This window comes from Drosophila innubila, assembly GCF_004354385.1.
Source record: "Drosophila innubila isolate TH190305 chromosome 3R unlocalized genomic scaffold, UK_Dinn_1.0 2_E_3R, whole genome shotgun sequence".
Classification (NCBI taxonomy): Eukaryota; Metazoa; Arthropoda; class Insecta; order Diptera; family Drosophilidae; genus Drosophila; species Drosophila innubila.
Genome location: NW_022995380.1, coordinates 30,610,026 through 30,626,268, shown reverse-complemented (window position 1 = coordinate 30,626,268; position 16,243 = coordinate 30,610,026). Strand labels below are relative to the sequence as shown.

Below are 16,243 nucleotides of genomic sequence, written 5' to 3'. Positions count from 1 at the left end.
TTTCCACTGTTGCCAGCCCTGCTATTTTATAGCCAGTACTGGCTATTTTCCAAGTTTGTTTGCTAGAAAAATTTGCTTTTAGCCGAAAAGAGTGGATATTTTATATATAAATGATGCTATGTTTTGTTAATAGTATTTTTTCTAAATCTATTCAAAAGGGCACCCAAAGTTGCTATAGTTGGCAGGACTAGTGAGTAAAATGACATTTTGGAATTTACTATTTTTTCTACAATCTGAAAAGGCGCGCACTTAAATTTTTAAGCAACAATTCTGCAAAAAAAAAAAACAATTGAATTAAATTTTTATCCGAAATTAGAAAAAGTAAAGAAGAACTTTTTTATAAATGCTGGGAAATCGTCGGGCCTCAGGGAACAAAGTCGTAAAAAAGATTAACCTGGGTGATTCCAAAACTTTAACAAAACGTATGAAAAAATTCTCAAAATTCTAGCGTAAAAATTATAGAAGTCGTTTTGTTGCTCCATGACTATTTAAACAGGTTGGCAGCACTGCTACTATATTTGTCATATCAGCCTTAGCTATTTTAGAGCGAAATTTCAGCTATTTTTTGGATGTTTCCAGCCAGAAACAGCTATTTTTCCTCTAAAAAGTTGGCAGCAGTGAGCGCCGCCATCATACAAGCGCACATACACCCACAAACTCAAATGCACCGAGAATAAAGCAGGCAAAGAGGAACGTCGGTTCTCTTCTCAATTCAACACTTGTTCAATTTCATTGCGTTTGCGATTCTTTTTATACATCAAATCAAATAAACAAATTCAACGCATCCCAAAACTTAATTAGTTACCGTACTGTGATCGCCAATCAACAAAGAGTAACAAAAGAAACAAGTAATATGAGAAAAGAATTGCCAAATTTGTAATTTTTGTTGGAACAAGAAAAATTGCAACAAAGCAGACGGCAAAAGAAGAAGAAGAAGAAGCAGACTAAAAAAGCGGCCGCTCCAAACCAACACGCGTGTGTGTGTGTGTGCATACAAATATAAAATTGCTGTTTAAACTGATTTTTAAAATCTATATAAATATATTTCAGCATTTTCAAAAATCAACAACAATAATAAAAGAAACCTGTCCGGCGGATCAGAGCAAAATTCGTCAAAACTCAAACGACCTCAAATGAAATAAAAAACACATAAGCAATACTATTGTGCATTAAAAAACCAAACAGGCAATTTGCTGGGGTAAGTAACAATTGCCGGCGTTGCCACAAACAGAAAAATACCAATTTTTAGTTTTGGGGTGGCAATATAAAAAAAAACAGACGTTTCAGTTTCTTTTTTGTACATTTTCGCTTTAGCGGCATTTTTATCGCTTGTGTTTGGCGACTCATAACCTAAAAATGTCTGCGCATTTGTTTTTGTAAGTTTGTTTAAACATTGTCAAGCTCTCTCTCTCGCTCTTTTAGCGCTTTGCTTTCGTTTCTTTGTTCTGACCCACACACGCGGTACACGCACACTGAGACACACACACGCACCACATATTTGGCGCTGCTTTTGTCTGTCTGTGTTTCATTTTGTGCGTTTGTCAATTATTGAGTTATTGGTAAGACAGCTTGTGTTCAATTCAATTTAAAGCAAATTTTTAATCAAATGCAACAATTCTGCTTAGCGCCCGCTTTTTTTTTATTTTGTATTTTTTGCGGTTGGCCTTTGTTGCGAAATCGGCTGCAAATTTTTATTTTCATTTTCGTCTCAGAGTTCAATGAAACACTGTGCTACCTGAGACACACACCCTCTCACTCCCTCTCACTCTTGCTTTAGCCTATCGTCCTTCTTCCTTTATCCTCTGCTGCGACACAACCTTGAAGCGCAAACATAACCTAAAACTACTTTACAGTGCCTCTTAGCTTATTTGTTCCATCACATTTTTAACTACATTTTGTTGTTATTGCTTAATTCAAACAAAACATTTTTAAAATGTAATTTATTTTTTTTATTTTTAACTTTGCATAATATATAAATTTATTTTAAAGTTTGTTATATATAAGCGTTGTATTTAAGTTGGTGAAATACGTTGAGAGCCACTGTACTTGGTTTTCGTTGCCGCTGCCTGCGTCGCTGTCAATTTCTTGTTGTTGTTGTTGTGTATGAGGTCATTTACTTTGCAAATAAATTTCGTTGTGTCCTTAGATCTTAAAAGTGCAAAAACAAAATAAACCAAAAATAATAATATTAATAACAACAACAGCAGCAGGCTGCAATCAGGCAGTTAGACAAGGACAGCTGCTTTTTTTTTGTCTGGTTTGAGTTGTACCAGTGCTGCCAACTTTGGAGAAGTTTAAGAAAAGGCTGAATTTTTTTTTAGCAAAAAATCTGATAAATAGCTAAATAAAATTGTATGTAAATGGAATTTAAAAAAGCTAGATTTGACGAAAAAATATCTGTTCTGGCAACACTGGTTTAAACTAAATTTTCCCTTTTATGCATTTTCGGCGTCTTGCCACTATATATGTATATATATATATATATATACATGTGTGTGTAAATGCCCCGATTGAAAGTGGGTCAAATTGCAACTGCATTGGATTTTTATATCCGCGCTGCGTCAAAATCTGTTGCTAATATGTGCACTTGTATATGTGTACTCTCTGTGTGTTTATTTGTCCAGTTAACAGTTAACTAAGGCGGTCACAACGTTTACCGTTACTGTGCACACCCACACAAATGTAAATGCATATGCTTATCAGATTTGCCAAAACAGCCTTTTCCCCCGTCAAATCTGGCTTTTTTTCTATAAAGGTATTAAATATAACAAATTTAATTTTTAATCATAAGAAAATATAGACTTGATAAGACAACATTAACTATACTTTATATTTTATTATTCAAAAATATATTTAAAAAATTGTTTTAAAAACATTTTTTTTTTTAATAATTACCTTTTACTTGTTTTTTATTTCCCCCAAAAGAATTTTCTTTGCTCACCAGTCGGCAACACTGTTGTTTATACAGGGTGTTTTTTTTCTTTCTTATCTAGTGAATTTCTTAGTTGTTTATGTTTGATTTTGTATTGCTACAATATGTTTTTAGTTATATCAAAACAGCTTCACGGTATTAACTTACAAGTTTCATATATCACAAGAAATAACATGAATAAATAAATATAAAAAGTACATAAATAAATCAAAATAAAATTCTTTTTTATCATAGCTGCTTAATTTTTTTTACCCTGTGCCCATTAAAAATGTTATATAATAAAGTTAATTAATAAAAAAAAAATACGAAATGTAGGGAATTTAAAAGTCCTTTAGTTTTGAGTTTTTCGAATTAGATTACACGCACTGTTAATTGTGAGAAGTTAAGTTTTAATCAAATTATTTACTGTATATATTTCATTCAATAACCAAACAGGCTTTGATGAACTATTTATTTTTTTACAGGAAGAAATAAGAATTTCGACTCGGCGCTAAAAAAGAGAAGAGAGAGTGTAAATTAAGAATCTCACTCTCTGGCTTTCACTCGGACTTTCTCACTGGTACTAAATTGAGTTGCTTGTAGTGTACTAACTTGGTCGTAACTTGGAAAATAGAGATGGTCATGGATGCGACACAATCGCAACAGCCTTCGCCGCAGTCGGTGGGACGCGAGTTTGTGCGTCAGTATTACACGCTTTTGAATAAGGCGCCAAATCATTTGCATCGCTTCTACAACAACAACTCATCGTTTATACACGGCGAGTCGACATTGGTGGTGGGACAACGTGAGATCCACAATCGCATCCAGCAATTGAACTTTAACGATTGCCATGCCAAGATCAGCCAGGTGGATGCCCAGGCTACACTAGGCAACGGAGTTGTCGTCCAGGTCACCGGTGAACTCTCCAATGATGGACAACCGATGCGTCGCTTCACTCAGACCTTTGTTTTGGCTGCCCAAACGCCCAAGAAGTACTATGTCCATAATGATATCTTCCGTTATCAGGATCTCTACATTGAGGACGAACAGGATGGCGAGTCGCGTTCCGAGAATGATGAGGAGCATGATGTGCAGGTACGAATCGCTAAGGATATCGATAAACCAATATACTGTTATATCCATATATATATATTGATACAGAGAAACGATGTTTTCATTTAGAATTCTAAATAATGCAGAGTGAGGGTTTCAGGGTTAAGGTAACAAAATTTCTATCGGTTTCTACCGGTTAAAGGTTACGGTTCCGATTACGGTCTTAATCCCTGAAAGTTTTATATATATATATTATGGTGCATCGATTTTTTCGAAAAAATTGTAGCTCATAATTCGTAATCTAGGGTGAATTCTAAGATGTTTTTACCAAGAAACTATAGTTCTAAAATCAATTCTTAATTCCCGCTTTTTTAAGTTGAGAAATTTTGCGATTTTAGTCCTTGCAAGGATAAAAATTATGTTTTAAGGACAATTTGTCTTTGTATTTGAAAGTCGTGGTCCTAACACCATTTTTGATACCAATCTTGTCAGGATCGGACTAAAAATACTAACGGTATGCAAAGAATATAAGTAAAAATATAAAAAAAAACACGATGATAACACTTTAACAATACAACTGAATTCAATGATTTATTTAACCAAAATTAAGCAATATACATGAATCGGTTACTAATCAGTAATTTCAGCCTTGGTTTTGGTTAAAGTTGCAGTTACAGTTACCAAATTCAACCGCTTAAAGGTTAATTCCTGGTATTTTTACATCACTAATGTATGCTATGTATTAGTTTGAACCAATAAATAAATGTGGCTACTGTTGCAGGTTCAGGTTGTCGACCAGGCCGTCCAGGTTGTTGGCGATGCTGCCCAGCCGCCACAGCAGTTGCCCACTCAGGTGGTGCTGCCACAGCCGGTGGTGTCAGTGGCTGCCACAGCAGCTGGAGCTGCCGCTGCCGGCGCCGCTCCGCAGCCGATCTTTTATCCGGTGCCAGCAGGAGCTGCGACTGGACGTCCCGTTGCCGTGCTGCCAGCGGCGCCACAAGCAGCAGCTGTGCCGTTGCCAGCGCAGTTCTCCAACCCGCCGCCACCAATTCAGAATGGCGTTGTGTCGCACGATGAGTTGCCCCAACAGCAACAACAACAGCAGCAGCAGCAACAACAACAACAGGCTCCTCCACAGGCTTTGGTGCAAGCGAATGTGTCGCCTTTGGTGCAGCAGGCACCCATGTCCAATGTGGGCATTGTGCAGCCAGTGCCTGTCCAGGCAGCTGCTCCCTTCCAGCATGCGCCGCCACAGTTGCTGCCACAACAACAACAGCAGCAGCAGCAGCAACATCAACAGCAGCAACATCCACAACAGCAACATGCACAGCAGCAACAACAACAGCAGGCAACTCAAGTTATGGCTGAGCAGGAGGAACAAAATAATGAGGCAAGCAACAGCAGCAACAGTCACAACAACAATAACAACAACATGCAACAGAAGACTCCCACTCCGGTTGATGACTTCAAGACCATCCATGAGCAGCAGCAGCAGGAGAAATACGAGGCTGCCAAGCAGCAACAGAATGAACCCAAGACTTATGCCAATCTCTTCAAGTCAACATCATCATCGCCCAGTGGATTTGTCAATGCCGCGTTGCAGCAACAACAACAGTTGCAACAGCAGCAACAACAGCAGCAGCAACATTCACAACAACAACAAGCACACAGCAATGTTTACAACACATCGGCAACATCGGGCGGTGGACAGGCCAGTTATTCCACCACAGCCTCATCCTCCTACAACAACAACAACAGCAACAACACCAGCAACAACACCAACAATAACACCAACAACACCAACAACTCACGTCTGGACAATGGCGGTCCTCTGCCACAGCGCAATAATTCAATCAGGAACAAGGGTAAGTCCACAATTAACCTATTCTCAATATTCCAAAATATTTACTTCATTTTTGTAATTATTTTCAAATTTTAATCATACACAGAAATATGAAACGTCTCAAAATCGAATTTAAAGTGTTGTTTTATAGTAATTTCGATATAAGGAGTTGATTAAAAGTGTAAACTTGCGATTTTAAATTTTGAATTTTCAAAATATCAAAGGGGGGACCCTATGCTCTGAAATCGAAATCTGGAGTCCAAATAATTTTTTTAACTAAATTAATTAAATTTGAATGCTGAATGAATTTAGAGGCCGAATCATGATTAAAATGACATTCCGTTTGAAAATCGGATCAGTTTTGACAAAGTTATGGCGGTTTGAAGTCGGTCACATCCTTGACCAAGCAACTTTACAAGTCAAAATTTTTGTCTAATTTGACATGATTTTTTACAGAAAAATGAAACTCGTCAGAATCAAATTTAAAGTGTTGTTTTATACTAATTACGATATAAGGAGTTGATTAAAAGTGAAAACTTGCGATTTAAAATTTTGAATTTTCAAAATATCAAAGGGGGGACCCTATGCTCTGAAATCGAAATCAAGATCTAGAAGGAAAATAATTTTTTTTTTAGTTAAATTAAATTTGAATGCAGAATGAATTAAGAGGCCGAATCATGATTAAAATGACATTCCGTTTGAAAATTGATTGAGTTTTGACAAAGTTATGGCAGTTTGAAGTCGGTCACATCCTTGACCAAGCAACTTTACAAGTCAAAATTTTTGTCTAATTTGACATGATTTTTTACAGAAAAATGAAACTCGTCAGAATCAAATTTAAAGTGTTGTTTTATACTAATTACGATATAAGGAGTTGATTAAAAGTGAAAACTTGCGATTTAAAATTTTGAATTTTCAAAATATCAAAGGGGGGACCCTATGCTCTGAAATCGAAATCAAGATCTGGAGGCCAAATATTTTTTTTAACTAAATTAATTTAATTTGAATGCAGAATGAATTTAGAGGCCCAATCATGATTAAAATACCATTCCGTTTGAAAATCGGATCAGTTTTGACAAAGTTATGGCAGTTTGAAGTAGGTTAGGCCTTTGACCTAGCGACTTTACCGGTTAAAAATGAAACGGTTAGTTTCGGTTCATAAATTCTGGTATTATTCCCTGCATTTTGCTGTATTTCCTCTACATTTATATATTGAGTTACATTTTTGATTATTTTGTCAGCTGGTTTAATCAAGTCTATTGAACTTTTCTAATTTATTTGCAGATTTCGAGCAACGTCGTCCCAGCAATGCTCAGCAATTTGGCGACAATCAGCAGCTCTTTTTGGGCAACATCCCACATCACGCCTCTGAGGATGAACTGCGTCAGCTGTTCTCGCGCTTTGGCACCGTTATTGAGCTGCGCATTCTCTCCAAGGCTGGCAGCAAAGTGTTGCCAGGGATGCGCAGTCCCCTGAACTATGGCTTTATCACCTACGATGATCCTGAGGCAGTCCAAAAGTGTCTCGCCAACTGCGTATGTATTTATTTGTATTCCTTTCTTAACTGTGCATTTTATTTATTGCATTTCCACTTTGTTTTATTGAGGGGTAAATAATAATTATTACTTTTTAAGTATTTTATTAAATGAAATTTTCTTAGCTATGTTGTGCCAAAATTTCATCCTCCTCGGTCTTGTCGTTTGGATTGCACAAAGATCAGTCAGTCAGGACAAACAGTTTTATATATATAGATAAGTGTTGAATTTAACTCGTATTTTTATTTATGCTGAAATTAATTTCTAAATCAGTTAATTTTGCCATTAATTAGTGAAATTACTGCAATCATTAATTTATTTTTTTTATATATTTGAAAAAAAAATGAAATTTATTCTTAAGCTAAAGCAACTTAGGAATACGATCTCATTTATAATAAAATCCAATTTTGAATTAATTTAAAAATATATATTAAATCCTATTTTAATTTATCCTGCAATTAATTAGTGAAATAATAATAATGCATAAACATTTCAATTACAATCAGGGACATTTGATTAACAATTAAATTAAACAGACCAATTATTTAAATATTCAATTTTATTATATTCTAGTTTTTATTATTTAAATTTATTTTGAAATTTACAAATTTGATAACTGACTTGTGAAATAAATTATAACTTAATTTAATGTATTCTTCAATTAACTAGTAAAATTGTATTATGAGATTTTATTATAAAATTAAATAAAATAGTTTAGTAAATTTTTAATAATAAATACTGAACTTGGTTCGAAAAAGATGCTAGCAATTCATAAAGTTGCTAAAAGTAATAGTGGAAAAGCAATAAACAAAAGCAATGATTAAAAAAGGGTTTTTAAGTAGCTTAATTTACTTTGAATTTAATGAAATTCTCTATATCTTCTATAGCCTCTTTACTTCCCGGAGAACTCACCCGATGCCCAGAAACTGAACGTGGAGGAGAAGAAGCCGCGCATGCGCAATGACATGCCACCGCGTCAGCCGATGGGTGGCAACAACATGAACAACATGGGACGCAACAACATGCGCGCCGGTGGTGGCAACAATGGACCACGCATGGGTGGCAACAATGGCGGTGGCGGCGGAGGTGGAGGTGGCGCCAGTTTTGGCCAACGCAATGATAATCGCAGCGGCGGTGGAAATCAATCAAATGGACCGCTGCGCGGTGCGGGCAATGGACAAAGCGGTGCTGGAGGCGGCAACTATGGCAGACGTTAAACAACAACAACAGCAGTAAATTGAAGTACAGGCTGGCCTGACTATGCTGCACGCAGGAGGCCGCCAATAACATAGAACAACAAGAGCAACAACCCAACGTTCAGTGCATCGATTTCTTCCATAATGCAATCAATTCAATTACCAGCAACAACAAGCAGAAGAAAGCATGTAGAAGAAGCAGCAGCAGATAGGCACACTTACCCACATACACACACACATGGCTAACACACACACAACACACACTGTCACACACACACACAATTTCATTAACAACAAACACACAAATTGTCTTCATGTTTCATAAACCATTTGCTTAATTGAAGGCAACGACGTGGTGCAACAACCAGGAACAACAAACAACCAACAACAAGCAACAACAACCAGCAGCAGCAACAACAACAACAAAGCTATCGACTTTGTCTATTTTTTTGTGCAGTTTTGTTTTTCTCTAGTTTTTCCCGCCCATTTATCTGTTTATATTTTTATCAGTCAGCTCGTGCCAAAAAAGCAAAATTCTGTGCAAATTTTCCATGTAAATTTAATTAGAAAAAATTGTTGAGCAGCACGTCCCCATAAAAAAAAGCATTAAAAGCAACAACATAATGTCAGCCCACCATCTAAACACACACACACCCTCACACACCCCCTCACACATACACTCACACAGTGTCACAGAAACTTAGTGTAAAATGTAAACGTTAATTTCAACTGTCGTTTAAACTAATAATTTTCAAAATTTTAATTATAAGTTTACTACGAGAAAAAAAATCTATATATATATATAAAAAAAAAGAAATATGCAAATGCTTATGTTTTCTTTGTTTGTTTTAATTTAATTACAATTTTACTTAAGCACTTAATAAATAAACAAATACATTTAAAAGCGAATCATTAAAATTAAAAAAAAAGAAAAAAATACAAAGGAAAACTTAGCTAAAAACTAAAAAAGAAAAACTTATACAAGAAAATGCAATAAAAAAAGCAAAACAAAGACTTAAAACAGTAAATAAAACAAAAAAAAAAAAGTATGAAGAATAAAAGTAACATGCAAACGAGAAATTATGTAAAAGCGATAAAAAAAAATAGAGAATCACTCAATTTAAACTATAAAATGTAGCAGAAAACCTCAAACCAGAACAACAAAAAATAAAATAAATATAAAAAAAGGGAAAAACTTAAGTTAATACAGCCAAAAGCAGCGCAGCAACGTCGTCGTCAGCGTCGTCGCATTTTCACGCCTACACTCAGAAAAAAAGATATAGAAAAAAATCCAATTTCAGTTGATTTTTTGCCGTCACATACTAAATAAATATTTGCCTAGCTAGTCTCTAAATAAATAAATATGTGGAACGAACAAAAATGCAAAATTGTTGACAATTTTTAATGGAAAATGCGGCGCCGCAAAGAACATTATATAGAATGAATCGGCGGTTAGCGCCAATTTTGAAATGAATTCAAGTTCGTAAACCAAACTAAGTCAAGAGCAACTTAAACGATTTGGTGTTTCCAACACAGTTGTGAACTAAAAATTAGTACATATTTTTTAAATAAAGTCTTTAAGAAAATGTAAAAAAAAAAAAACAAACAAAACACAAAAAAGCTACTACAATTTTTCTCAAGGTAAAAACAAGCAAAACATGTAACAAGAAATATATATATTACAATATATATATATATATGTATATGACAACTCATAAAATGTAATGTTAACTTTTAGATCTACAACAAAATTAACATTAATAACACTTTGCAAGAACATAAACAACTTCCCACATCAAAATATATATATATATATATATAAATTTCTCGTATTAGTTTTTGTATAATGCAAATATTCTTTAATCTCGCTTTAGTGAATGAATTTCAATTTTGTTTGTGTTTTTGTTTTATTCTTTTATTTAGCTTCAAACATATCATTTGTTTAATTGTGCGGTTTTTTAAATACGCCAACTAACTAATTCATAGACTCTTTGCTTATACTTGTAGTTTATTATTTTTATTTTATTTAACAATTTAACAAACAAAACAATTACACAATCTTTTTTATACACCAGAAAGCAACTTTTTTAGCACTGTTGTCGGGGCTTTAAGCAATTTTTTTTAGAACATTTTAAATTAAACAAAAATGTTAGTGTTCAAATTTTAGCTCAAAAAACAGTGTTGAAATTACTGCTAAATAAAACAAAAATATAACAAAACAAATGGAGAGAAAAGCGAAATAAATTAAATTAATTATACAAAATGATAAACGATACACAATAAAGTAACGTTCATGCTCATTTCTAAGTAACAAATAAAAAACTATACAAATAATAATAATAACAAAAAAAAAAAAGAAGAAAGAAATTGAAATACAATAGTTTGTATAAAAAAGAACATGCATAATTCTATTTAATTTAATAGGCTATACTACAATTACGAATAGTTGTAGAATCGTTTTGGGCGCTTTCACCACAAATCTTTGATAACTGAATAATAAGTTAAAAAGTGTTCCGAATTAGCAGCTTCCCTCATCACAATCATCATTCAAAGTCATCGAGAAGTTAAGAAGTCGAAAACACCAACAGATAAAGAAGCTAAAAATACGTTATATATTCAGTAAATAAAATCAATTTATTTTTAACAAAATCAAACAACTAATTTGTGTATTTAGTTCTCCTTAAAAAGAAAAAAAAAACAATATATAAAGTTTGTTGAAATCAAACGAATTTAGCATTTAAATGAAATTGAGGCGCACAATGAACAAACATTGCAGTTTGTATTTGAAATAAGTATAAAAACAACAACATCAACCATTTCAATTAAATAAAAAATTAAAATGATTATGAATATAAAAACTGAAAGAACAGTGGTGCGTTTTATAGCTATTTCGGTTATAAAATGATACATGATTAACTTATATGTTTGAAATAAAATGAAAAACAATTCAGTTTACGATATATTATGACGTCTACAAAAGAGTAAACATTTTATTTATGAGTTTAATAAACTGAATGAAGACATGCCACGCCCTCTTTTTACATCAAAGTATCTAGAAAGTTGACAGTTTTCAAATCACAATAGTTTGATACAATTAATAAAATGCATTTTCGGCAAATAGATGCTCAGTAGAGTAGAAGGTATTGCATGTTGTCCCAAAAAAAGCAGTCTTCTTAAATGCCTGAGAAATGAGAAATAGAATTAATGAATTATAATGGTATATATTAGGGTGCATCGATTTGTTTGATCCAAAAAATTTTAAATGAGATTCTGAGTTGTTTTCACCCAGAAACCATAGTTCTAAAATCAATTTCCAGTCTTTTTGAGTTGAAAAATATACATATCTTTAGTGTTCTTTTTTCCGATCCTGACAAGATTGGTATCAAAACTCTTGTTAGGTCGAGGACTTTAAAAAAGGCCCGAAAAAAAATTAAAATGAGATTCTGAGTTGTTTTTACCAAGAAACCATAGTTTTAAAATCAATACCTAGTTCCCGCTTTTTTAGTTGAAAAATCTATCTTTTGAAAATTTTGAGTATATCTTTAGTGTTTTTTGTCCCATCCTGACAAGATTGGTATAAAAACTCTTGTTAGTACCAAGACTTTCAAAATTTCATAGAATCAAAGGATCAATTGTCCTTAAAACATAATTTTCGTCCATGCAAGGACTAAAAACACAAAGTTTTTTTGTTAGAAATTCATTTTAGAAAATATTCAGGGTATTAAACCACAAGTAATATCGAAATAAATGTTATACATGAATCTGTTTCTAATCGGTAATTTTTGAGAGGTTAGGATCACCAATGTCAATCGGTTAATACCAGTAAAAGGTTCGGACGAGGGTTTTAACTCCTGGAGCTATAGTTCTTTGGTGAAAACATCTAAGAATTGACCGTAGTTTACGCATTTGGGTTACTATTTGTTGTGAAAAAAGTCTTAATCAATGCATCCAGTACATATGTCATATATCATACCGTAGGCAGGTGTCGAGTCCCCATTGGACAGGGAACTTATGTGATTAACCTGGGTGGTGTTGAAGTTGTATTTGCCGGATGGTTTAAAGACCTTGTAGTCCTTGGCCAGCCACTTCTTTTCAATATCATCGGTATCCAGCTTATCGTTAATCTGCTGCTTCGTTGCCTCCTCGGCCTGCACCGATTTGTACTCATTCTTGGGACGTTCGTGCGTCAACGTTGGCATCTGAACCGGTTTTGGGCCACCTCCTTTCACCGGCCAAACAACCGAATTGTAACCATTGCCGGGCCAATCGGAACCGTACGACGAATGGCCATAGGACCAACCACCTGCTCCTCCTCCAGCTGCCTGGGCATAGGCAGACATTGGCGGCTGATGATGTGGATAGCGCAAATAGGGAGTCGGTACAGTGGGCGCCACATATGAAGCCCAGCCATTGAAGAATGCCGATGGTGGCAGCGACGTTTGCGCCTGATACGGATTATAGTTGGCATTGTACACAAAGTTATCCATTATGGTCGGCTGTGGTGGAGCATAGCCCGCACAGGCAGCTCCTCCAATTGGCAGCCGGATGCGTTTGCTGCAATCCGGCACCTGAGTCGACTTCTTCACCTCCACGGTTATCAAATTTATCGAATGCTTGCCTTGTGCTAACAAAAAAAATACAATTTAAAATTATTATTAATTTATTTTGTTTGTTTATTTGAATTTCAATTTTGCTTTACTATCTTTCTTGTTTTAACTAAAGAAACTTAAAAAATAAATCTAAAGCAACAACATTTAAAATTATAATTTGATTTATCTATCAGTTTAATTACTCCAAGACTTTCGGAAGTCTCAAATTGTATCAAATTTTATTTTGTTTTAAATGTTGATTTTCTTTTAACTGTATATATTTTTATTTTTTTTCTTGTTTTTTTTTTTTGTTTTTGCTAAAGAAATTAAAATTATAATCCTTGTGTGAAATCTTCAATTTGAAAATATATAAATAATAAACCTTTACTAAAAACATTTAAAATTAGAATTTGAAATTTTTTAATATTAAATCTTTAAATGTTAAATTTTTAATCGCATTTCAATTCATAATTTATTTTAATTTTTTATTTTATAATTCTTGTGTTGAACGCAAAGCTGACAATAAAAACTGTTTAATTTATATTAAAAAAATTGCAAATCTTAATATTACATCTAAAAATTTTAATCCTGTGCCAATGTTTTTTGTTTTTTTTTTTAATTCTTGTGTTGACTGCTCAGAGTAGACAATAAAAAATTATTTGTAAAAATTATATTAACCAAATTGAAAATCTTAATATTAAATTAAATAATTAAATCTAAAATTTCAAAACTTTAATCCATTTCCAATATTTTTTTTACTAAAAAAATTGAATTCCACATAAATAGTTGACAAAACAAAAAAATAAAATTGAGTTAATAATGAATTTTAGTTTGTATAAAACTACAAACCTTAATAATAAAAATCTTAAATGATAAAATTAAAATTAAATTTTTTTTACAAATTGTAGTTTTATAAACTTATTTTCAATTCAAATTTATAATTTATATAAATATTTTATGATTTTTGTTGTTACTTAAGACATTTGAATTGAAATTGTTGTGTAGACTGTTCATAGCTGACAACAAGTTTATACATTTATTATTAAATTTGTCAAAATTGAAGTAATATACTATATATATAAAAATATGTAAATAAATATTGTCATACCTAAGGCACGTGCAGCACTTGCCGTATCCTCGAATTCCAGAAATCCAAATCCGCGCTTGCGTCCCGTCTCCTTATCGAGCAGTACCTTGACACTGGTGATATTACCAAACTGTCCGAAATACTCTCGCAGCGAGTTCTCATCGTGGCAATCCTTGAGGCCACCCAGGAATATCTTATTTGTCTTAATGTTGCTCAGATGTCCAACGGCCCGGTTGAATTCGTGGCGTGGAAAGGCGCGTTTGGTGTCAACGGTTCTGCAGAAGCAGCGGGTAAATCGATAGACGATAAATCGATAAGCAAGTATTCGATAACGCGAGTTATCGATAAATCGATAAACATGTGTTTATTATGAATTGATACTTACTTGCTATCAATAATATGCGGACGCGCACGTTGCACATTCTCCACAGACTCGGGCTCCGCATAGGTGACAAATCCAAAGCCTCTCGAGCGATTCGATATCGGATCACGCATCACCACAGCGTCGGCAACTTCGCCAAATTGTCCGAAGAATAAACGCATCATGTCCGCCGTGGTGCTTATCGATAGACCGCCAACAAAAATCTTACGCAAATGCTCATTGTTGTCCACTGCAAAGGCGCCGGCGCCGCTGCCGACTCCGCTGCCGGCGCCGCTGCCACTGCCAACGCCGCTGCTGCTGCTGCTAGGATCCGAATTAATAGCCGCCGTTTCTCCATTGGAATTGGAGCGTGCAGAAGTTTTGCGCTTCTAACGTTTAACACACATTTATGTAATTTTAATTATTATAATTTAGCTACAATTTATACAAATTAACTATAAATTACCTCCTGATAGAATGGCGCGTTCACAACCGAATTATTCACCATTTTTGGCATGAAAACGAATTTTTCTCTGCTGTTCAACTGAAAGAAATGCACAAAAACTGAACTGGCTAACAAAAAAACTTAAATGACACAACGACAGACAGCGCCGGAAAAGTTTAAAACGTCAGTCAAGTGTTGCCATATCATCACATTCAATTGCGTCTGCTGCTTAAGTGGGCAACTCTAATAAAACGCAACGTTCATACGTTTACGTAATGGCGGCAGCGTAACCTTTCTTTAAGTAACGGTAAAAAGTTTGAACACAATAATATTTAATGATTATCGTTAATTGCTAACAATGCATAACTTTATAAGCATAAATAAAATGCTTGCTTATTATTATTGCTAACTGAAAATTGCTATATTTTTACGTGACGTTAACGTGCATAAAATATCGATATTTAATGCTGATAGCCAGTATACATAGCTATTTATCCCTGCAAAAGGTAGTTTTGGATAATCCAGTTAATGTGCACAACATTTTAATTAAGTTTTACAAAATAACAAATGTAAAAATCTATTTTATAATGGATTTTATTTGTTATTACTATTATTTATTTTTAATTTTTATTATTTTATTATATTACCATACCATTAGAGGCCTTCCGCTAATTTTGATTTAAGATTTTACTTTTTTTTCGTTTTGTTACGACTGACCAACATTCCGTCAGCCCTGGCCTGCAACAAAAATATTGTGTTCGATATGTTATCGTTTGCATACGATAATTTTGACAGCCGTTACATTTGAAATCGAGCTTAACTCAGCTATTGTCCTGTTGGAAGAACCGTCCAAACGCGATTCTTTTATTAAATAAAAGAAACTAAATAAACTTTCGTTTTGGGTGTTTTCCACCATTCTACTTAAATCCCACTTACTGCATATTAAATAAAACCAAGTAGATTTTTACGACATATATTTTTATTTTATTAAAATTTGATCAACCGTCAATATGACGAATGGCATGAATACAGGGTTGATGGTATTTACCTAGACTTACCTTTGGGCTTCACACAAGAGCTCCAGAGTTTTTAGTTCACAACCAACCAAAAGGCCAAAGTGAGCTCGAGAGCTGCCTGGGAAGAATTGAGGTAACCAACTGCATAGAAGAATTCAGCATCCAGCACTTCAGGCCAGTCTTGCAAAGAAATACGTAGTGCATTAG

The 16,243-nt window shown here is 34.0% G+C and overlaps 2 protein-coding genes across 5 annotated transcripts; one reads left to right on the top strand and one right to left on the bottom strand.

Annotated features, from left to right (window-relative positions):
* Positions 1–614: 614 nt before the first annotated feature.
* LOC117792184 (ras GTPase-activating protein-binding protein 2) lies at positions 615–8,719 on the top strand. 4 transcript variants are annotated; one of them, XM_034632209.1, is made up of 6 exons: positions 615–832; positions 1,051–1,198; positions 3,397–4,006; positions 4,746–5,829; positions 7,092–7,342; positions 8,230–8,719. In XM_034632209.1, exons 3-6 carry the CDS (start codon positions 3,548–3,550, stop codon positions 8,557–8,559), a joined length of 2,124 nt encoding a protein of 707 aa, XP_034488100.1. In that variant the 5' UTR covers positions 615–832; positions 1,051–1,198; positions 3,397–3,547; the 3' UTR covers positions 8,560–8,719. The 4 variants fall into 4 exon arrangements, with proteins under 4 accessions (XP_034488100.1, XP_034488101.1, XP_034488102.1 ...); XM_034632210.1 differs by having other exon boundaries at positions 615–848; XM_034632211.1 differs by lacking the exon at positions 615–832 and adding an exon at positions 870–975.
* Positions 8,720–11,496: 2,777 nt separating this feature from the next.
* On the bottom strand, positions 11,497–15,166 carry LOC117792185 (ribonucleoprotein RB97D). The gene is made up of 5 exons (XM_034632213.1): positions 15,042–15,166; positions 14,600–14,964; positions 14,236–14,489; positions 12,512–13,162; positions 11,497–11,719 (listed from the first exon to the last, which is right to left on the bottom strand). The coding sequence occupies exons 1-5, from the start codon at positions 15,090–15,092 to the stop codon at positions 11,712–11,714; spliced, it is 1,329 nt and encodes a 442-aa protein (XP_034488104.1). The 5' UTR covers positions 15,093–15,166; the 3' UTR covers positions 11,497–11,711.
* Between the last annotated feature and the right edge of the window lie 1,077 nt (positions 15,167–16,243).

Bases quoted from the DNA above. Each gene is read 5' to 3' on its own strand.
- LOC117792184 (XM_034632209.1), top strand. From the start codon at position 3,548: ATGGTCATGGATGCGACACAATCGCAACAGCCTTCGCCGCAGTCGGTG. The intron at 4,007-4,745 runs GTACGAATCGCT...CTACTGTTGCAG, and splicing joins ATGAGGAGCATGATGTGCAG to GTTCAGGTTGTCGACCAGGC. The intron at 7,343-8,229 runs GTATGTATTTAT...TATCTTCTATAG, and splicing joins AAAAGTGTCTCGCCAACTGC to CCTCTTTACTTCCCGGAGAA.
- LOC117792185 (XM_034632213.1), bottom strand. From the start codon at position 15,092: ATGCCAAAAATGGTGAATAATTCGGTTGTGAACGCGCCATTCTATCAG. The intron at 14,490-14,599 runs GTAAGTATCAAT...CTGCTTCTGCAG, and splicing joins CCGCATATTATTGATAGCAA to AACCGTTGACACCAAACGCG. The intron at 13,163-14,235 runs GTATGACAATAT...TTTTTTTGTTAG, and splicing joins AAGTGCTGCACGTGCCTTAG to CACAAGGCAAGCATTCGATA.